Raw genomic sequence first — 22,887 nt, forward strand, 5'->3', positions numbered from 1 at the left:
CAACACTAACCTCTATCACGATAATGTGCTGGGTTGAGGTTCTACTCCCCTCATCAACAGTGATTGGCTGGTCATCTCTCCATGTATTGTGTCCCACTGGCTTCACAAAGCTCCTTTGGCCTCCAGTTAGATGTCCTTCACCTGAGAGAGTGATTGGAGAAGAGAGGTGGTTAGGTTAACTACTGTCAATGCTCAACGCTATATTGTACACTATTGACACGGTCTAGAAAATTATGTAAAGTAACACTTCTTATAACTTCTTGATATACTATTTATTGATTGATGTATTATGTCCCATGTATCATTGAGTAAATAATAAGAAAATTGTTTTAATTGAGCAAATAATTAGAAACGCAGTAAATCAAAGGTTTTGGCCTTTCTAGGGAGTTTTTTCTAGCCACCGTGCTTCTATACCTGCATTGCTTGCTGTTTGGGGTTTTAGGCTGGGTTTCTGTACAGCACTTTGAGATATCAGCTGATGTACGAAGGGCTATATAAAAAATAAATAAATTTGATTTGATTTGATCAAGAATCTGGTTAGAATATGATAGTGTCAGATAGCTAAGTAATCAGGGGAATTAATACATACTATCCAAAAACTGACCAAGAACTAATTTTGGATAAACACCCGAACACATGTGCAGAGGGGCTATAGACTAACACCGGATAATGTGATTTAACCAAAACATTTGGTATCTATTGTACTAGTAGTTACAGGTGTGGCAATACAAAATGTAGTCAGAGATTTTTCAACTAATCCGGTTTTGGCGATACTATCTTCATCCTCAATTAGTGGAAACAGGAGTCTCATAAAATGTCTGTCCAGTTGCAGGGGGTCTGTTTGAATTTAGAAAATGCTCCGTTATTAAAATAAATACTTTTTGGGGGTCCATTAACTAATCCAACAATGTTCAATTCTGTGTTTTTCAAATCTTCTCTCACTGGTTGAGTTCGTTTTGAATGACCCACCAGAGTTTGGACATTTTAGACCATTCCATTGGCCCATAAATGAATCTCCACTTACCAGGTGCACCGCCAAGCAAAATTAACTCCACCATTCATTGAGACCGGTGAGTCCACCCCAAACTGTCTAACGTCATGATGACAGACACCGGTCTTGGTTACTTCATGGACCAAAAATCGGATTGAATTTAGAAAATGTACAGTTTTAAAATGAAACGGACTCCCTGCAACTGGACACAAACATTTTTATTAGACTCCTGTTTCCACAAATCGAGGACGAAGATAGTATCGCCAATACCAGGTGAGATTAGTTCATCTCTGGCGACGTTTTGTAGAGCCACGCCTGTAACTACGAGTATTAATTGTCCAAAAATATTTGGTTGAATCACATTCATTATCTGGTGTTACAATCTGTACCTAGTGCAAAGAGAAACGGGGAGATAGGCACTGTGCTATACACTAGGGGCGACAGGCAGCGCACCGTCGTCGTCCTCCTGCAAAAATGTACCTCTTGCCATTCCTCTGTATCGATCGAGGATCTTGACACTACTGGGACGACTGGCGAGGACGCGCTCTCGCATTGTCCTCTCTGCGCGCTCCCGGGCCACCTTAACTTCCAGTAGTTTCCTTCGCAATGCCCTGTTTTCTTTCTGGCTTTGAGTTATTTCCAAACGAAACACTGCATAGTCGTCGTCTACGAGTTTACAGATCTCTGCCACGGCGGCATTCGCTAGCACCTCCATGATGGAGGCTATTTGAGTGTGAAAAACCATACAGTTAGCCATTGTTAGCAGCTAGCGTTATCTAGATAACATCAATCAACCAAACCCCGTCTCCAACGCGAATTAAAGATGACCTAGGGTAAGTATGTGATGCAGTGCAGTTAAGTCATATTTAGACTTCCAGGGTGTTAACAAGCGTCTAAATCACAACAATAAAAACGTTAATAAAAACGTTAATGTTTTTACCACTGAAGCAGGCAAGAATAGCAAGTTAAGTACTTCCAGGTCACGGATTTTTGGAATCCTTCAGAATAAGAATCCTTTCCTATTACTTTGTACATTAATAATTAAGGCGAAAATGTGCAGAATTGTCGATATTTTATACTAGTTATCATACAACCAATAATTACAAGTATTTCTAAAATATATTATGATTGTATTTAATTTTATGTTTTCAATCCTAAATGGTCAATATTTTTTGTGTGTGTACTATCATTTATTGCACCTTACATAATTTTCTGTATGCAGTAAAAGGGGGATCCATTTTATTCAGGGTCACTTTAGTTTCAAATCCACAGTTAACACCCAGAGGAATTTGCTGCTCATTTTGCGGCCCTTTAAATCAGCTTAAATCCAATTATTTTTTCATATTGGACATACATATTACGGTCCCGCTTTAAATTACGTTCAGTTTATAGCCTTCATAAGCACTACATTGGGCTCCAGAGTGGCGCAGCATCTCAGTGCAAGATGCTCCACTGCTGTCCCTAGTTCGCATCCAGGCTGCATCACATCTGGACGTGATTGGGAGTCCCATAGGGCGGCGCACAATTGGCCCACCATCGTCCGGGTTTGGCCGAGTAGGCCGTGATTGTAAATAAGAATTTGTTCTTAACTGACTTGCCTAGTGAAATAAAAGGTTAAATATATATTTGTTTAAATACATGCAAAAAAGCATCCATAACCATATGTCATTCTTTATAAAAGGTTCATAAATGTGGCATAACCGTGTGACAATCACCAATGTCAAATGTGACATAACCCACTGTCAAATGATATAAACATGTGCTTTATAAAGGGTGACATGTTGTGCTGAAGGATGGCAATATGCTCTAATGGGATGTCATGTTACACCTAATCTCGTTCCCAGACACTTCCGCCCTAATGTGCGGAAGGTCTGGTGGAACAACGCATCAAACTTGGCCTTCATTAGTTAGGGTTAGGTTTAAAATCACTTAAGAAAATCAATTGTGGAAATGGGCTGGGTTTAGCCATAATTATGACTTTGTTTAGTGATGACATATGTTATACTCAGTAAGGTCACTCCTATAGAATTCTATGGTCACTCCCACTACGGCCAACTTTGAATGGTTGATATCCCAGGTTTATACAGTGTGTGCAATAGCCAACACTTACCTTGATGAAAGCTCCTAACTGAAAGAAATTGAAAGTGTCTTTCTTCTGGAACCAAGTTACATGTTCCTCAGTACAGAAACACACAACAAAAATGAGCCATATGTGCAGGTGCTAAGCCCAGTCAGGTCTTTGACACATTCATCCACTTCCCCACTAAAAGATCAGTCACAAAATGTTGGCAACATTGTAACAGGTTGTAATCAAGCCCTGGTCTCCAGCATGGGAACACTAGAGTAATACCTGGTGTGGTAATTTCAGGTTGGACTACTCCCAAATCTTCTTGGTTCTGACACACACACATTTTGCAGGTCCATCAACCCATTTTAAATACCTCTCACAGCATACAATAACCTGTGGATCATGAGAACCTTCATAAATCAGCAGACTGTAAATAACCTATTTGACACTTTATGTAGTGTCCTGTAATACTTAGTTTGAAGTGAAAGTCAGTCATTCATAACACATCCATAAAGACGCTATAATGCATAACGCTGTACTTAATTTACAGTCAGACCACTTTGGTCATTTATAACACATACATATTATCACATTGGGAATTATAACTAACAGCTAAAACAAATACACATTAAAGACATGTTTCTAAAAGTATAATAATACGATTACATTGAACATTACACAGGGCTGTGAATAGTGTAGCTTGTCAGTGAGATGGCGGACAAATGGTTCTTGCCTCTTCCTGCTGGAGGTACTGCTTGTTGGTTTCAACCTTTAATGTAACAAAGAAAGTTAGCAGATCCGTTAGGAAATGCCTTTTGTCACACATCCTGGATAAGGGCATTTCGGTGCTCTTCCAGAAACTCTAAATGGGAAGATGGGGAAACTCCAATTTGTATTATTATATTCCTCTTTCATTCACAAATCTCATGATGTCGCTGTATATAGGGTGATTTGTATTTAGCTGAGCCTGCTAGCTAGTTACATTTCGAATAGGTAGCATTTGCTGTGAAGTCACCAAAATGATTTGAATTAACTATTTAGGAAGGAGCTACAGTATTTCATCTAACTCAACACTAACTTTTTTTTAAGGTTGAGTTTGTAGTAAACTAAATTACAATACATTAAGTTTTTCGCTGTCCAGTGGCAGCACAAGTGGGCATTTGATTTGCGAATGCGTCATGTCAGCAACACTAAAAAAGTACTTTCGTGTCGTGGAATTTGAGATTTTCAGAATAAAAGTCCCCCATGTAATAGTGTCAACCACTCATATGAAAAATTGTCTAAAAAATGTAACAATTATTTATTTGTTCATATTTAAGTGACATTTCCATTAAGGTCAAATAAATGCCCCCAATGTGAATCACTGTATATGGAATACACATAGGCTTAGAGCATGAACTATTCTGTGTGCCGTAGTAAAATAATTGTTGAGAATACTCAAGGACTGTAGAATGAACAGCGCATTCGAAAAATATTCAGACCCCTTGACTTTACACATTTTGTTATGTTACAGCCTTATTCTATAATTGATTAAATTGTGTCTCCCCCCAATCTTCACACAATACCCCATAACGACAAAGCAAAAACAGATTTTTAGAAATGTTTGCACATTTATTAAAAATAAAAACTGAAATATCACATTTACATAAGTATTCAGACCCTTTACTCAGTACTTTGCGTAAAGGGTACCATTGGCAACGATTACAGCTTCGAGTCTAATTGGGTATGGCGCTACAAGCTTGGCACACCTGTATTTGGGGAGTTTCTCCCATTCTTGTCTGCAGAGCCTTTCAAGCTTTGTCAAGTTGGATGGGGAGCGTCACTGCACATCTAATTTCAGGTCTCTCCAGAGATGTTAGATCGGGTTCAAGTCCGGGCTCTGGCTTGGTCAATCAAGGACATTCAGAGACTTGTCCCGAAGCAATTCCTTCGTTGTCTTGGCTGTGTTCTTAGGGTCCTTGTCCTGTTGAAGGTGAACCTTCGCCCCAGTCTGAGGTCCTGGGCGCTCTGGAGCAGGGTTTCATTAGGGATCTCTGTACTTTGCTCGATTCATCTTTCCCTCGATCCTGACTAGTCCAATCCCAGCCGCTGAAAAAGATCTCCACAGCATGATGCTGCCACCACCATGTTTCACTGTAAGGATGGTGCCAGGTTTCCTCCAGATGTGATGCTTGGCATTCAGGCAAAAGATTTCAATCTTGGTTTCATCAGAGCAGAGAATATTGTTACTCTTGGTCTGAGAGTCCAGGTGCCTTTTGTCTAACTCCAAGCGGGCTGTAATGTGCCTTTTACTGAGGAGTTGTTTCCGTCTGGCCACTCTACCATAAAAGGCCTGATTGGTGGAGTGCTGCAGAGATGTTTGTCCTTCTGGAAGTTTCTTCAACCTCCACAGAAGAACTCTGGAGCTTTGTCAGAGTGACCATTGGGTTTTTGGTCACCTCCCTGACCAAGGCCTTTCTACCCCGACTGCTCAGTTTGGCCAGGTGGCCAGCTCTAGGCAGAGTCTTGGTGGTTCCATACCTCTTCCATTTAAGAATGAGGCCACTGGTACCCTTCCCCAGATCTGTGCCTCGACACAATCCTGACTCGGGGCTCTATGGACAATTACTTCAAATTCATGGCTTGGTTTTTGCTCTGACATGCACTGTCAACTGTGGGAACTTATATAGACCGGTGTGTGCCTTTCCAAATCATGTCCAATCAATTGAATTTGCCACAGGTGGACTCCAATCAAGTTGAAGAAACATCTCAAAGATGATCAATGGAAACAGGATAAACCTGAGCTCAATTTAGATTTTCATAGCAAAGGGGCTCAACACTAATGTAAATAAGGTATCGGTTTTTTAATTGTAATAAATTTGGTTTAAAAAAAACAACCTGTTTACGCTTTGTCATTATGGGGTATTGTGTGTAGATTGATGAGGAAAAACATTTTATCCATTAAGGCTGTAATGTAATAAAATGTGGAGGAAGTCAAGGGGTCTGAAATCTCTGAATGCTCTATATGGTGTCATTTCTGAATAACATTGAGTGTTGCTGGTCTTTTACTCCACTCATTCCATTGGTGGTCGAATCTTATCACATGTGCGCACTTACTGCACTACAGAACACCTGCTAACCAAACAATGGTGCAGGGCATGCTCACTGAAATAAACGGCAACTACACAAAAATAAAGTTACTTAGATTTTCCCAGACTTTAAATCATCCCCTGATGTGGTTTAAGCATAGTTGTGAACACCGATAATCCAGTTTTGTTTTAGTTTTTTCCCCAAAAAGTGAAAACTGAGAAACATGAATTTGGCTTAATCCCAAACCTGGAAGAAGAAAAAAAACAAGAAAACGGAATTTGGTATAAAAAAAAAAGACACTGAAATGGGTAATTTAAAAAAATACATTTTTGGGGGGGGAAGTTGGGGTCAGGTCCAATATTGACTATGCACCCAAGAGGGAAAGAGGTTGTGCCATCCTAGAAATGTTTTAGTGGAATATATTATGTAAAATTTAGCAGAATGAATACATTTTACATATGGGTGGTCCTGGAAATCGAACCCAATGTCTTACCTTTGCAATGTCCAATTAATTAGCAAGATGCATGACAGGGTTAAATGATTTGTGAAGCCTCAATATAATATGATTTATAAGGCCTGATGATTGACACCCTTAATAAAGCACGTTAGGGCGTTATGTCACATGACATTGGTGGTTGTCACAGTTATGCCACATTTATGAACCCTTTATGAAGCATGACATATGGTAATAGATTTGTAGCACATTTATGAAGCTTTTACAAGCTGATTGTCATTTAAAGCGGAACCCAATTTTCTATACGTTGTCTTATTTTTTTTAATTTAACCTTTTATTTTTACAGGAAGGACAGAGACCTAGGTCTCTTTTTCAAATGCGCCCTGTTATAACACAACAAATATAAGTAAATACTAATAATATACATACATACATACAGTACCAGTCAAAAGTTTGGACACCTACTCATTCCAGGGTTTCTTTATTTTTACTATTTTCTACATTGTAGAATAATAGTGAAGACATGAACTATGAAGTAACACATATGGAATCATGTAGTAACCAAAAAAAGTGTTAAACAAATCCAAATGTATTTGAGATTCTTCAAAGTAGCCATCCTTTGCCTTCGACAGCTTTGCATTCTCTCAACCAGCTTCATGATATCACATGGAATGCATTTCAATTAACAGATGTGCTTGTTAAAAGTTCATTTGTGAAATTTCTTTCCTTCTTAATGCATTTGTGCCAATCAGTTGTGTTGTGACCAGGTAGGGGTGGTATACAGAAGATAGCCCTATTTGGTAAAAGACCAAGAAAAATTGATACTTTGTTTTAACTGCCGTGTCTTTGTGAGTCGAATGGATGATCTCCGCATGTGTAGTTCCCACCGTGAAGCATGGAGGTGGTGGTGTGATGGTGCTTTGCTGGTGACACTATCTGATTTATTTTGAATTCAAGGCACACTTAACCAGCATGGCTACCACAGCATTCTGCAGCGATACACCATCCCATCTGGTGTGAACTATAATTTGTTTTTCATCAGGAGAATGACCCAACACACTTCCAGGCTGTGTAAGGGCTATTTGACGAAGAAGGAGAGTGATGGAGTGCTTCATCAGATAACCTGGTCTCCACAATCACCCGACCTCAACCCAGTTAAGATTGTTTGGGATGAGTTGGACTGCAGAGTGAAGGAAAAGCAGCCAACAAGTGCTCAGCACATGTGGGAAATCCTTCAAGACGGTTGGAAAAGCATTCCAGGTGAAGCTGGTTGAGAGAATGCCAAGAGTGTGCAAAGCTGTCATCAAGGCAAAGGGTGGCTACTTTGAAGAATCTCAAATATAAAATATATTTTGATTTGTTTAACACTTTTTGGGTTACTACATGACTCCACGCATATATATGTATGCCTTATTACACAATGTTTGGATGCAATATAACATTCAAATATTAAACACAAATCTCTATATGCCTTCAGGAGAATGCCCTCTCTCCTGTGTGGACCTTCAGGTGCATCTTCAGCTGGTGCTGGCGGGAGAACCTCTTCTCACACATCTGGCAGCTGAAGGGTTTCTCCCCTGAGTGGACTCTCTGGTGCCTCTTCAGGTCACCAGCCTGAGCGAAGCGCATTTGACACTGGGTACAGCTGAAGGGTTTCACCCCTGTGTGGACCCTCTGGTGCCTCTTCAGGTGGCCAGCCTGGGCAAAGCGCATGTGACACTGGGTACAGCTGAAGGGTTTCACCCCTGTGTGGATCCTCTGGTGGATCTCTACCTTCTGGGTGCAGCTGAAGCCTTTGCTACAGAACATGCAGAGGAACCGTTTCTCTTTACTATTGCCTAATGTGGCTCCTCCTCCCTGAGTCTGGGCTCTAGCCCTGTCGTTTGAGTTCAATACCTGATCGAAAAGGACACGGCCTTGTAAATCGCAAGGCGCAATCGACGTGGACACTGGGTCGCGATCCCTGAGCACGTGTAAAGGGGAGTGGGTCACAACATTTAGATTTGTCTCTAAACTGTAATCTAAGAAATCTCTGCCCTGTGAGAGTCCTGCACAAGCTGCATTCCATGTGGGAGGAACGTCGCCCTCCACTTTCACAGTCAATTCATCTGCAACCAGATCTTCCCCTTTCTTATCTATGCACCCTTCAGAGTATACACTACTACTGTACCGGTTCCAGTCCTCTCTAGACGGATCAGTATGTGTCTCTAAATCTAAGGATATGTTGCCAGGGTCCATCTCTATAGCGTAAGAACAAGATTGATCATTGCCAGTTTCTAACGCATCACCGGAGTTCCGATGGGAATTAACCAGGCTTCGGTTACCGTAAAGTAAATACTCTGAGCCGGGAGCAGGAGGACAGCCCAGTCTGCCCAGTCTCTCTGTGTCTGACCTGTCGTCAGATCCTGTGTGTAAAAGCCTTTGTGTCACAGTTAAAGTCTCTGACTCTGACCTAAGGATGGCATTCCGCGTTCCACTGACCTCCGTGATGCTGTGTCTGGAGCTGGGCTGCGCTGGGGTGGTGGCGGGGTCCTCCATTGCTACAGCCGCACCAGTCTGGATGTCTCTGCTGTGCTGTGGGTCCACTCCTCTCACCCCAGGACCTGCAGCCTTGGCATCTGCAGACTGACACATTAAGAGAGGAGGTTATTACCGGTACATGAGTTGAATAGGATAACAATGTCATAGGGAAGTCGCACAAGCTCAAGCTTGGCAGATTAATAAGTATGTACATGTAAGCAAGTGAATAAACGGGACACATTTGATGTACTGTAATTCTGATGTAACACGATTACACTAACCTCTATCACAATAACATGCTGGGTTGAGGTTCCACTCCCCTCATCAACAGTGATTGGTTGGTCATCTGTCCATGTATTGTCTCCCACTGGCTTCACAAAGCTCCTGTGGCCTCCAGTGAGATGTCCTTCACCTGAGAAAATGATTGGGGGGAAATGTAACCTTTATTTAACTAGGCAAGTCAGTTAAGAACAAATTCTTCTTTACAATTATAGCATACCCCGGCCAAACCCGGACGATGCTGGGCCAATTGTGCGCCGCCCTATGGGACTTCCAATTACAGCCAGATGGGATACAGCATGGATTCGAACCAGGGACTGTAGTGACGGTACTTTCAATGCTCAACTCTATATTGTACACACTATTGACAGTGTTGACACTGTCTAGAATTGGCAAGGATGTAAGGTAACACTTGGCATAACTTATTGATATTATAACGACCCTGGGTTTATAAGCGCGGAAATCGACCCTGCCGCACGAGCCGGACCTCGGGCTCGAAGGTCGAGGATTCGAGACCTGCTCCGTGCTGTTTCATTACAATATATTATTTATTGTTCGATTATGTTCCATGCATCATATTGTTTTCAATTAGTAAATAATAGGAAATGCAGTAAATCAATATGTTTAGGTGATAGTCTTTGTGCAAGATGGCTAAGTAATTAAGGGAATTATTGCATCCGACCCCAAAAACAGACCCATTTCTGGTTAACGCGTCAAAAGACACATGCGCAGAGGGGTTGTCTCGGCCCAATGCTAAATGTACCTCTTGCCATTTCTTTGTAACGGTCCGGAATCTTGACAATTCTGGGACGACTGGTGACGACGCGCTGTTGCATTGTCCTCTCTGCACGCTCCCGTGCCACCTTCAATTCTAGTAGCTGTAGTTTCCTCCGCAATGCCCTGTTTTCTTTCTGGCTTTGAGTTATTTCCAAACGAAACACTGCATAGTCGTCGTCTACAAGTTTACATACATCTGCCACGGCTGCACTAGCTAACACCTCCATGATGGAGGCTATTTGAGTGTGAAAAACCATAACGTTACAGTTAGTCATTGTTAACAGCTAGCTATCGTTATCTATATAATATCAAGTCCTGTCTCCAACGCGAATTAAGTATGTGATTCTGTGCAGTTAAATTCGTCATACTTTGATTTCCAGTGTGTTAATAAACGTCTAAATAACGACTATAAAAACACTAACGTGGAAACTCACTGTTCACGTCCGTTTACTTCTTATTCTTTGGTGTCATGGCGTTCACACATTTTGTTTGTGCATGCCGCCACCTAGTGTGTGGTCGATCACGTAACATTTTGTTAAACAAAAATAAAGGAAAACATTGCACCACCAACTAACCCTACACCTATATACCAACACCCAATTCCACTAATTTGACCCTAACTGATCCTACACCAGGCCAACGGTGTTGTAACTCTTCTGTAGTAAAACCTCACACACCCAAGTATTTCAATGCAGCTGCCACCATCTTTTTTTTAACATTCCAATTCTGCGGTGCAGTTTAACCATGGCAATGAATGCTAATAAGAAGCCAACCTTGAGTGAAGCACATATTTGTATTGGCCTAGGCCTACTACTCACACTTAACTCATCATCCAGGTTCACTCCAGACCTGACTGCCCTTGACCAGCACAAAAACATCCTGTGGAGTACGGCATTAGCATCAAATAGCCCCCGCGATATGTAACTTTTCAGGGAAGTTAGGAACCAATATACACAGGCTGTTAGGAAAGCAAAGGCTAGCTTTTTCAAACAGAAATTAGCATCCCGCAGCACAAACTCCAAAAAGTTCTGGGACACTGTAAAGTCCATGGAAAATAAGAGGACCTCCTCCCAGTTGCCCACTGCACTGAGGCTAGGAAACACTGTCACAACCTATAAAGCCACAATAATTGAGCTACCCTTAGATACATTTATCCTGGGAAGAAAGAATCCTGTTGTTTAACAAATCTCAAACCTTTAAAAAGTTGATGCTGTCTCATCAGCATAAGAGTAAATAGCCAAATTTATAAAATAGATCAGTCAACCCTTTAGAATAAAAAAACACATTTCGGTGGGCACAACTCTATCGCAATTACCTATCCGCTTATTATTAGAATTCATTAGATTTAGGTAACTGTCCCTTCTTTGATTCAGTTATTTAAATACGACACCATTCTCAATATGTTATTTCAGCAGACCATTTAGGCAACAGACAACATAATACATCGAAATCGCTTTGCTATTATTTTGAATGAATTAGTCTTTCAATTTAAACTAAACAAGCTATTAAAATGTTCAGTTTATATCTTAAACTTTCACTAACGACCATATCTTTCCAGGCAAAACATATCAATAGTTGAATTACAAACAGAAACCCAGATTTTAGTCAATTGGTGCATAGGCCGGGAAACAAACCCGAGCCTCCGGTGTGGCAGGCAAGAATTCTACCACTGAACCAAAGCTATTGAAATGACAAACTCTCCGCAAATAACCCTATTTATAATTGTCTGTAGTCGTAAAATCAGGCACATACTACCTAGACAATTCCCAGAAAATAGCCCTAATTTAAAGGTCCAAGCATTACTCCGGCAATGATTCTCAATTACTCTTGCTCTCGTTGTCTCTGTCGCTCTCTTTCTCTCTATCTTTCTGTATGTCCCCTTATCTTCTCTCCTACCTTTCCCTTTGGTCTTACCGTTTCGGGAAAGATGCCCTGGTTTATGACAGCTGGAACAGGGTGCCTTGCAGTCTCTAGCGAAATGGCCAGTTTTATCACAATTAAAACATTTCCAATCGCTCCCGGTCCATTTACCACTGTCTTTCCCAGGTTTCCTACCCTTGAATCCTCACTTATGCTGGTCTACAATTACCCCGAGAGTTACGATTAGATGCTCTGCTCCTTTCTGTTCTTTCTTTTCTATTCCTCCTCTGAGTCTGGCTGTGGGCGCCTGACCTTTTTCTCCTTGTTCTTGCCTTTGCTCCTACTACTCCTCTCGCTCTCTCATTGCCTACTGTTAAGTAATATGGTGTCTTATATATTGGAGAGTTGAGACCAAATCACGGACGCTGGACAGAGTGGATTTCAGTTGTAACAAAAGTCAGTTTTAATGAGTCAAAGATATCTTGTCCCGCAGTTTTACGTGCACGGATCTAGTTCATATGACTCGGCAAGGAGTCAGGTGAAAAAGAGGCCTTATACAAAGGTTACATTCATTTTTATACATAGAATAAAGTAGGTAGAGTCTTGTCGTTTTTTGTCTTCTGATTGGTTCCAAAAAGTTGGAGGCGGACCTGCTCTAATCCAGAGCACGAGCCCCATTGGTACAGAACAGAGTCTTGTTCTCTGAGCCCCCGACCAGTAGAGGGGGAGATGTGTTTATACTAGGAGATGTTTGTGTCAGGGGTTCGTGAGGTAGAGGGGCAGTTTTTTATGGCTGGGTGTATGTGTTCATGCGATGGAATGTCTTTGTTTCCTGGGGTCGGGAGACAACCAAGCTGAGGGGATAGTTTTAGGGGGGTAGTTTTATTGCTGGCTGTGTGAGCTAGTTCCTGTTTCAGCAAGGGTACGTAAGATGACTTGAGTCAGGCGGTTTAGCTTAGCGCTGTATAATATATGAGTCATGTGTATGAATATTTATATAACAAATCCCCCTCTTCAAAAAAAAAAACTATAGTGCAATGGTGGTGGTTGCATTCGTGGGTATACATAAGGTGGTGCCTCTAACCTTGTCTGGTGTGCATGGTGGGTCTGTAGGTGTAGTGCTACGTTTGGTGCGTGTGAGATTGAAGGGAGTGGTGCTAGGAATGTTATCAGGGATATGGGTTGGGGTGAGAAGGGTTGATGCTTTAGTATGTGTTTGTTGTTCTATTAACCATGTGAGAGTGCCTAAGGACACCCCAAAGATCAGTAGGAATATCACAAACAAAAGGCTAGATATCCCCAGCCTCACCCAGGGAGGGAGAAATGTCCCTCTAACTGGGCGAGGTTCCTTTTTCAGGGGAGGCGGAGTTTGATGCCGCATCACCTGAGGAAGGAGTGTCTTCATTTGGAATTGAATTTAGGCTGCTCAAATCAGCTCTGACTTCAGTCAGTGTTCTGGAAGGAGTTGGGGCTGGAGTGCAATGTGTAAGGTGGTGCCAAGGTGCGCCTAATTTACCTTTGACCTGGACTGAGTGTGAAGTAACCTCCTTCACTTCGTACGGTCCAGTCCACCTGGGTTCCAGCCACTTTCTCTTGTGGACTTTAACCCTCACCTCAGTCACCAACCTTTACCTTCAGTAGTGGCGTGTTCCCCTGCGGCTCCCTCTCCTGGACCTTGTGAACCTGGGTAGAGAGTGCTGCAGAGAGAACCGTCAGTTTTTTCACATAATTAGACATTACAATTTGTTGTTCATCAAGAGCGGGCATATGACCTCCCTCCCTTGGTGAACCAGGCATGACTCTTACCAGTCACTCTTGCTATCTAAGCTTTCAAAATCTGATTTAGCGTTCCACCAGACCTTGGGACCGGGGGGTGGTACACAGAACCAAATCTGTGTGTTATGCCAAATCTTTCTTCCACCTGTCTCAGGTGTTTGTTATTGAAATGTGAGCCATTTGTCAAATTTGATTTTTTTCTTTGGATGCCATACCTGGGTATTAGTTTGGTTTGTTAGCCATTTAATGACTGACTCGGCATCCTCCCTTACTGTTGGTATTGCCTCTACCCATTTGGAGAACCTATCTATCATAACTAGGAGATAGTGTTTATCTTTAGAATACATTGTCGGGGCCCATATCGGTGTAATCTATACTAATGTCCTGAAAACATGCATTAGGTACTGGGTATTAGCCCCTCGGTGTTTGATATGATTTCTTTGGGTTGTGGCTGCCACCTATGTTGCATTTGTCACAAAATAAGTCAGTCATACCTAATCATAGGAGGGTGCCACCAGATGTGCGAGACCTTTTGAAGGGTCTTTAGTTTGCCTTTGTGTGTGGGGCCATGTGCTTCTCGTAAATGTTCTGGGTCCATCAATGTGGACTGCTCCATGGGCATAGGCTGAGTCTGTATAGTTATTCACAGTCTTTCCTTTTCCTCTGATGAGGGCTTGCGTCAATCCGATGATTTCAGCTAATTGGGCAGGTGCTGGTTGAAGGATGATGCTTGATTGCAGGGTGACATCACGAGGTGAGCCGTTTTTTCAATAGCTTTTGCTACTGCAGCAACGTATCTGGAGCATGTTGTCTGTCCTACCTCAAGGTGGTCAAGTTTGGAAGAGTAGTACATCAAGACCCTTCTCTCCCCCTCTTGTTTCTGGAATAGGACGGATGAGGTGAATCCTTCCTTTTCAGAAACATCCAAATGGAACTTGTTCTTGTAGTCTGGTGCAGTCAGAGCTGCTGCCGCTGATAGATCTGTTGTCAGGAGTGCTATGGCTGTTGATGCTCCAGCCATCCAGGCCAGGGGTGCATGGAGGTTCATGTATCCTCCCTGCTGCTGTTGCATGTGCGTAGGTCCGGGGTGGTTGTATGCAGGTGCCGACTGCTGTGGGGAACTGGGTCCTGGTTGATGGTGTTGCAGAGGTGGGTTTCCCCCACTTCCCCTTCCTCTCCATTGCCGTTGCTGCGGGGAGAGTGGTTTCCTGCAATCTCTGGCAAAGTGACCGGGAATTCCGCAGTTATAACACTGGTAGTTTCCCCCTCTGTGTTGTCCAGTGTAGGGACCCCGTTGAGCCCATACTGGCTGTTGTTGTTGCAGGATATACTGCTGTGTGGGAGGGTATTGGGGTGGTTGGGCCCCCCTAGTGGCATTGTGTGAGGCTGCCTGCTGTTGGATCATCTGAGAGACAGTCTGGGCCACTATTTGGGAGATGTCTGTTTTGGTGCCTGACTCCTTCGTTTCTTCCGCCACCATCTGTTTCTTAGGTTTTTCTCCTTGTTGTGCTTCCTTCAATTGGAGTTTCAGGAGTTGTACCTGGAGGGACTGCACCTGGCTCTCAGCACCCCCTCTTTCCTTGTTGTGTTGGGATACATGGTGGTGCACATGCGTATTGAATTGGGTCAGAGGAAGTGCAATCAACCCCACTGTTCCTCTGAGTTTGGTTTTAACATCTCCAGGACACCCGTTCACCACCATTTCCTTCCACATGCTGAGTGTGGTATCAGTGTGATCGAATGGTTCTTCGTGTACCGATCTCCATGTGGTCTTAGCCCTGTCCAGGTATGCTGCAGGTTGCTCACCTGGGTTGATTGTAAAGGAGGATAAGGTGGCATGGTTTCTTTCTGTAGGGTATGCTCTCCGTAGAACTTCCCATAATCTGGTACGGAAGTGGTCTATGGGCAGTGTTGGGGCCCGCCATCCAAGGTCAGCTGCTGTCATGAGGGCCTCCATGGTTCCGTGATCAGTGGCTCTTGCTAGTAGTGCTTTCATGTCTCCTAGGCAGAGTTGCAGGCCTGATGTAAGTGTCTGCAGTTGAAGTAGCCATGCTGAAGCTCCTCCATGTAGGCTAGGCATCTGTCCCATCAGTGTTGTTAAATCAGTCATTTTCCAGGGCTGGTACTCCAAAGTGTGTGCATCACCTGGTGTCGGTCGCAGGGGGTACTGTCCTGCCATCTCCTGCTCTTGCTCTCTTCTATCAGCGATTCTGGAGGACCGACGGAGTGTTTCGGACCCCATTGATTCAGTGACTTCGGTTACTGTTCCTCTCATTATGCCTTCCACACGATAGGCTCCCTGTCTGTTGTTATCTTGGTTAGCCATAAGCTCCCTGAGTTCCTTAGCTCGATCTATTGATGATTGCAGCAGCTCCTGCATTTTAGTCACGTTTGGAGCTCCCATCGGAGCTGGGGTGAGCACCAAGTCAATTTCTTCTTCGTTTTCGATATCCATGTTCTGATGAAAGTCCTCCCTATCCGTCTGATAGAAGTGGTTTGAATCTAATCTTGTTTGTAGGTGTCCTCTGGTTTCAGAGGTGAGCGAGTTCACAGAGGAGCATTGCGGCCTCCGTTCCTGGGGGAGGCCTCCTGCGCCTGGAGTCCCAGTTTCGAGCTGTTCACATACAATATGGCCACCCGTTATCCCCAGTGTCATTTCCCCTTTTAACTCCCCTTGGTCTATTCTCAAAACTGGAGCCTGTATTGTGGGAGGTGCCCTGGGCAGGAATGGGTTGTGTGACGGGCTCCGGTGATTTTGTCCCTTTGAGTATGGCGGGGGCTGAACTGCCTCCTTTGTCAATTGTAGATATAGTGAGGGAGAAACGACCTCAGGGGGAGCCGTGGGCAAGTCCTCAGGCGGAGCTTTAACATCCTCCGTTGACGCAGAAGCCACGCACATCATATCTGGTTTGTTTTTGGGCTGCATCCTCCTACACACTTCTATAGCCCATGTTCCTACATTTAATTCTGCTTCTGCCCGCTTTCTGTCTCTAGTCCCTTCCTTCTTGAACCAATGAGCTTTGTTCCTCTCTGTCTCAGTTGCCGTTGCTTTCCCTACGTCTTCCAGTAGCTTTTTCTGCATATCTTGGAGATTCCCCCCTGTAGGGTGTCCCCCGCTAAAGTAACCTGCTTGTGTCCATTTTAACCGTAATCCTTTCCACACTTTCTCATGCTGTTCTTTACCTCCCGCTCCATGAATTATACTCTGATCTAAATATTCACTTAATCCGAGTTTGGGCGTGTTGGCTGCAGACATTTTTATCTAATTCGTCTGATAATGTGTATAATGCGTTTATCTAGGTTTTAGTCAGTCCTTTGTGTAGCATATTTCTATCTTTGTATACTCAGCCCGTCTCTGTTCGATACCTGGGATGTACTGTAGTGCTAGGCCAGAGTTCTCTCGCCCCCACCCTCGCACAGAAAGATCTTATCAGTAATGTGGTTTCAGTTACGTGTGTGCCTCTCCGGCATGTAATTCGAATCTGTTCAGCGATTTGTTTAGGTATTTTCTTAGAAATGATTGAGCAATCCCCTCTTGGGACAATATGTTTAGCAAATTCAAGCGGTTCTATACCATTTGTCAGAATAATTCTAGTACGTTAGGAAAAAAAATTTTTTTTTTTGCGTATCATTTAAATACTTTCTGTAAATAATTCAGTAACTTCCTTTATGAACTTATATCAGTAAATTCAAGCGATTCTATAACAATTGTCAGAACAATTTTAAACTTTAGGCAATATCAACAGCAATGAAAAAAGCGAAAATCAGTGTTCGAGGCCAGCGGCTGTCAATCAAGGTTGCACGGCGATTTGGCTACTAAAGTAGCTTTGTCTATCAGCACGTGTGCATAATAGCCCAGGTACGTATCTCAAACGTGTCTCTCAATTTAATTTCCCCGGTCTCAAAATCATGGAACGTCAACTCTGGTAAATAGTACACAGCTTTTTTAATAGGGCATTTTTCATGCAGATTCATTCGATCCAACCACACCTCAACAAGACCTATTCGTTATCAATATTTAACTTTAACCACACCTCCACAAGACCTATTCGATCGTACACAACATATCAATAGGACATTTTACATGCAGATTCGGTTCATCTATCACCACATTCATTCGTATGAAATTCTCATTGAATTTCCAACATCCATAATCGTGTCCTTTACATGTTAAAACACAGCCTCTATTTAACGTCACCTCTATACACAACCTAATATATATATATATATAATTAGGACTGTTTTCTATGCAGATTTCGGAACAAATAGGGTCCCGAAGGAAATTAACACATTGGTCAATCACAATTCACACATTCCTATTAAAATAACTCAGTATAGGCCAATTGTTTTTTTACAAAACAAGATATCTTTAATCAATGCCTTCGGTTCTTATGTAAAAAATAATTTGGCAACGATTCATACTCACGCCCAGTACTTTCTGATCAAAATTTGGTTTTGGCTATAATAATCGTGTCCTTTACATGTTAAAACACAGCCTCTATTTAACGTATTTAACGAAATATGCAGATTTCGATTTAACAGGCTTTGCGTACCTTATTTAGTAGAGCGCTCTGATCAGATTTCCCGAGGCAAGATGAATGGCTGATTTTCTCCTGGTTCGGCAAGATGAATGGCTGATTTTCTCCTGGTTCGGTCACTCTTCCGTCTGATTCGAACCGGATGATTTGTCTCGCCTCTCACACCAATTTATATCGAATTTAGGAATTGCCATCCTCTTGCTACCATGTTAAGTAATATGGTGTCTTATATATTGGAGAGTTGAGACCAAATCACGGACGCTGGACAGAGTGGATTTCAGTTGTAACAAAAGGCAGTTTTAATGAGTCAAAGATATCTTGTCCCGCAGTTTTACGTGCACGGATCTAGTTCATATGACTCGGCAAGGAGTCAGGTGAAAAAGAGGCCTTATACAAAGGTTACATTCATTTTTATACATAGAATAAAGTAGGTGGAGTCTTGTCGTTTTTTGTCTTTTGATTGGTCCCAAAAAGTTGGACCTGCTCTAATCCAGAGCATGAGCCCCATTGGTACAGAACAGAGTCTTGTTCTCTGAGCCCCCGACCAGTAGAGGGGGGAGATGTGTTTATACTAGGAGATGTTTGTGTCAGGGGTTCGTGAGGTAGAGGGGCAGTTTTTTATGGCTGGGTGTATGTGTTCATGCGATGGAATGTCATTGTTTCCTGGGGTCGGGAGACAACCAAGCTGAGGGGATAGTTTTAGGGGGTAGTTTTATTGCTGGCTGTGTGAGCTAGTTCCTGTTTCAGCAAGGGTACGTAAGATGACTTGAGTCAGGCGGTTTAGCTTAGCGCTGTATAATATATGAGTCATGTGTATGAATATTTATATAACACTACGTTCCCTTTTCTGTCTATCCCTAAACTGTCTCCGTCTACTGTTCCTTGGTGGGGCCTTACAATCCTCTGCCATGTGGCCTGTTTTATCGCAGTTGAAGCACTTTCTGTCCATTTTCTACTCTCCCTGTTTCCCCCTTTCTCTTTAAAATCGTTCCTGCTCTTTCCTGCAATTTCCCCAAGAGTGGCGATCAAATATTCTGCTCCGGTCTGTTCTTTCTTACTTTTCTTTTCCATTCTGCTCATGGTGTATAGCATACCTCTTCGGCCAATGTGGCTATTCCCCACCCTATCGGAATAATTTTTTAAGATCTGGCAAATTTCAGGCTTCATACCTCTCAAGAAGGCTATTTTTAACTGTTGGTGGTAAGGTCCGTCATCTCCCTGTCTAGGATCTACCAGTCCACTGTTAGCATTGAACACGTCTCTCAGTGTCTCTAAATATTGGCTAACAGTTTCCCCATCCCCTTGTTTACACTCACGTATCTTTGAAAAGTCCACATGTCTATGGTAATAGTCCCTAAGATTATTACAAAGCTGTGTCAATTTGTCTGCATAATTCCCATCTCCTGCCCATGGTAAAACCGGTTCTCCTCTGTGCCCTGGAACCCAGGCTCCCCTCACTGCTGCCCAGTCTTTCCCCACTATCTGTCGGACAGCCCTTTCCAATTCTCCTGTATTTAGTTTAAAACTCTCCGTCAGTCCCTCCATATCTCTCCTAAACCCTTCTATTCCTGTTTTTGGATGTACTATTCCCTCAACTGCTCTTGCTACATCTCTCTGAGTCCAGGGTCGATACACTTGTAAGGTATCCGATTGATCAGCTTCGCCTGCCCTAGGATTAGGAAGCTCTATGAGAGGACACTGATCCTCCTCCCAATCTGATTGAACCTCCCTCAGTCCTGGCTTATCATATGGTGCTAATTGCTTTTTAAATTTAGACTCTCTTGGTTCTGGCTCTTCTTTCCTCTTCCTGGCTATGGCTTGCTCTCTCTGTTCATGTTCACATCTTTCTCTCTTTCCCTTGTTCTCAATTTATCTTTCATTGTTTCTTCCTGAATACTTTGCTCTCTCTCTCTAATCCTACTTGGCTCTTCCTGCTTTTCACTTGCCCTTTTATTATTACCTTCTACTCTTTTCCGGGCCTCTGACAGCCACACCCTGGCTGTATCCAAACCTTCGATCTGCTGTTCCCCTGATTATACACACACGTCTTATGTATCTGTTTTATCATTAATTCTAGCTTTTTTTTACATCTTGACCTCCATCAAATTCGTACTTCTTTCTCCATTTTGGGCCAAAATAAATGTTCCTTTTATCTTTAGATTCCATATATCCCTCATCTCTGGTTAATTCCGGAACCTTCTTTGAGGATTTGCAACCCATGTTTATTCAATTACTATTGTTGTTATTATGCTTATTCTCACACTGTGTGTGTGTGTGTGTGTTTCTATAATCTGTTATGATCCTTAATCTCACAATTTATATGTATGTGCTTAGAATAATTATTTTTATGACTTTTGATAAATTATTAGGTCTAACACGTATACAACACCAGAACTCTTACGTTCAATAAGCTATTTCCCAGGGGTTGTAAGGCCCTGGTTAACAGCCTATTTTACCGTTGTTTCTTATGACTTTCGACTGATTAATATATCTATCTTAGACCCAAGTAATTATCTTCTTATCCTCTTAAACTTGTGTGTGCTTTTTAAAATCTGAAATAATTATTTCTGTATGTATCTCTACCTCCTATGTGGGTGCTTTTACTTTCTACTGTTATTATACTTACACATCTCACTTACTCCCGTTGGTCTTAGACTAATGTAATTTACTAGGTTTATTTTGGTAATGGCTTCAACTACCCTGAGTCATTTCAGACCCAAATTGACTTACTCTACATTTCTTACTGGGATCTGTAATACAGTGCTAACTATGTTAGTGTTGGCGGCACTGTATTACAGATCCCAGTAAGAAATGTAGAGTAAGTAAATGTGGGTCTGAAATGACTCAGGGTAGTTGATACTTTTGTTTTAAACTTTCTCTACATTAGATTATATGGATGGTATACCCGATACAAATCTTACTTACTGTTAGTTTTACAGTTAAAATTCTCCCTCACATTTATCTTGACCAATGCTCTATAGGAATTTAATCTAGTACATTTAGAATTGAACCCCAAACTAATGAATAAAGATTACTGACCTTATCCTTGCAGCTGAGATTTCAATGTAGGTTGGATCTCGTCACCGTTTCTGTCGTGTACCAGTTCGCCACAGGCCTGTAAAGAACCGTCAGAATGGGGCAAGGTCTTTAATCTACGGATATTTCATCTGCCCGTGCACGGTTTCGGTGTCCCATGGGACGACAGAAAAAGGTATTGAGATCCGGCTCGAAAGGACCAAGCTGTCACAAGAATTTTCAATCCCAATGATGATAACAATCACTATAGCTTTGACCAATTCCCCCTAGGTTGTAGAGCTAGGGTTAATAAGAATTAGGCAAAGTCACAGATTTCTGCAAAAGGTTGGTTCTTTATTCAGAGAGCTCTAAATTCACCCAAAATTTGAAGTGTTTATAACCCCCTCAACACACACATATATATATATATATATATACATACATACACACACACACACACACACACACACACACACACACACACACACACACACACACACACACACACACACACACACACACACACACACACACACACACACACACACAGACAGGTTTATCACTTTTCTACCAGCCTTGGCAGTTTCTCGCCATTCCTTTCCTCCCCAGATAAGAGGGACCTTGGAAGGAATCTCTTTCCTGTTTGTTCTCTCAACTCTCACACCACTACACAGCAACACAATGGTCTAGTCACACATATTATGGAATTATGACTACTAACACATTTCATACAATTATATGATTTCAGGGTGGAATCCTTTAGTCATTACTTTAAACATATAAATTCCCTTATCAGATATAGATTCGTATTTATTTTTGCAATTAGCAGCTATGAAAGAAAATGGCAGAAGTACTTTGAAAACAGCTACTGCAGCATTTCTCTGTTATAAATCACAACTTTCACATGTGCTCATACTTGACTTGTTACTCTTATTTTTATTTCCAAATGCGAATGTAATGCTCACACTGTAGAGCCCTGCAAATTGACCACCCACCCACGTGGCTAGTGAAAAAGACATTCTTACCAGGCAATACCTAAATCTACCCACATTTGGCAGGTATTAATTTTATTCCCTGCCCAAGACACTTCACATGAGAACTTTAATTTGCCAGATAAAGAATGTTGCCCAGATATCCCCTGTGTACATCTCAAGCCACACTGCTATGATTTCTCCCCATTGTGGACACTCCTATGTCTGATAAGATTAGTCAGGAAGTAAAAGCTCTTCTAACAAAGTTTGCACTGGAAGGGCCTCTCCTTCGTGTGAACGGTCTGGTGCATCTTCACATAGCTCGCCTCAACAAAGCGCTTCCCATAAGTGGGGCAGGCGTACAGCTTGTGTCTGAACACTCAGCCACTCACGTTGTGACCCAATGACACCATAGGTGATAGAAGCAGCTGCCACCACCCTCAGGTGGTTAGTCTTGACCTCTAGCCATTGTTTTGGGTGTTGTTGGGATTGTGTGCAGTGTTAAAGGCTAGGTACCTGGGCTTTAGCTCTATTGGTTGAGTTCAATACCTGATCGAAAAGGACGTGGC

General features: G+C 42.4%; 2 protein-coding genes and 1 long non-coding RNA gene across 4 annotated transcripts in view; 1 reads left to right on the forward strand and 2 right to left on the reverse strand.

Annotated features, from left to right (window-relative positions):
* Nucleotides 1-22,887, reverse strand: part of LOC109894759 (early growth response protein 1-like) — a 44,287-nt gene that overhangs the window by 20,992 nt on the left and 408 nt on the right. The window contains exons 1-2 of one of the 2 annotated variants that reach the window (XM_031828194.1): nucleotides 1,472-1,965; nucleotides 11-141 (exon numbers count right to left, since the gene is read on the reverse strand). The exons of the other annotated variant lie outside the window; for it this stretch is intronic. Of the exons in view, the coding sequence (XP_031684054.1) occupies nucleotides 11-141; nucleotides 1,472-1,748 (408 nt within the window). The 5' untranslated portion in view covers nucleotides 1,749-1,965. Of the gene's footprint in view, nucleotides 1-10; nucleotides 142-1,471; nucleotides 1,966-22,887 lie in introns of those variants that run through there. 2 annotated transcript variants of the gene reach the window in all.
* LOC116374627 (uncharacterized) lies at nucleotides 1,488-9,347 on the forward strand. Its single transcript, XR_004210519.1, has 2 exons — nucleotides 1,488-1,824; nucleotides 8,060-9,347. It is a non-coding gene; the product is annotated as an uncharacterized LOC116374627 (long non-coding RNA).
* Nucleotides 6,879-11,029, reverse strand: LOC109894062 (gastrula zinc finger protein 5-1-like). Its single transcript, XM_020487280.2, has 3 exons — nucleotides 10,145-11,029; nucleotides 9,384-9,514; nucleotides 6,879-9,207 (listed from the first exon to the last, which is right to left on the reverse strand). The coding sequence occupies exons 1-3, from the start codon at nucleotides 10,431-10,433 to the stop codon at nucleotides 8,056-8,058; spliced, it is 1,572 nt and encodes a 523-aa protein (XP_020342869.1). The 5' UTR covers nucleotides 10,434-11,029; the 3' UTR covers nucleotides 6,879-8,055.

Source organism: Oncorhynchus kisutch, linkage group LG7 (genome assembly GCF_002021735.2).
Source record: "Oncorhynchus kisutch isolate 150728-3 linkage group LG7, Okis_V2, whole genome shotgun sequence".
Classification (NCBI taxonomy): Eukaryota; Metazoa; Chordata; class Actinopteri; order Salmoniformes; family Salmonidae; genus Oncorhynchus; species Oncorhynchus kisutch.

Bases quoted from the DNA above. Each gene is read 5' to 3' on its own strand.
- LOC109894062 (XM_020487280.2), bottom strand. From the start codon at position 10,433: ATGACTAACTGTAACGTTATGGTTTTTCACACTCAAATAGCCTCCATC. The intron at 9,515-10,144 runs GTACATTTAGCA...TCATTTTCTCAG, and splicing joins TTACAAAGAAATGGCAAGAG to GTGAAGGACATCTCACTGGA. The intron at 9,208-9,383 runs GTTAGTGTAATC...TTAATGTGTCAG, and splicing joins AGCATGTTATTGTGATAGAG to TCTGCAGATGCCAAGGCTGC.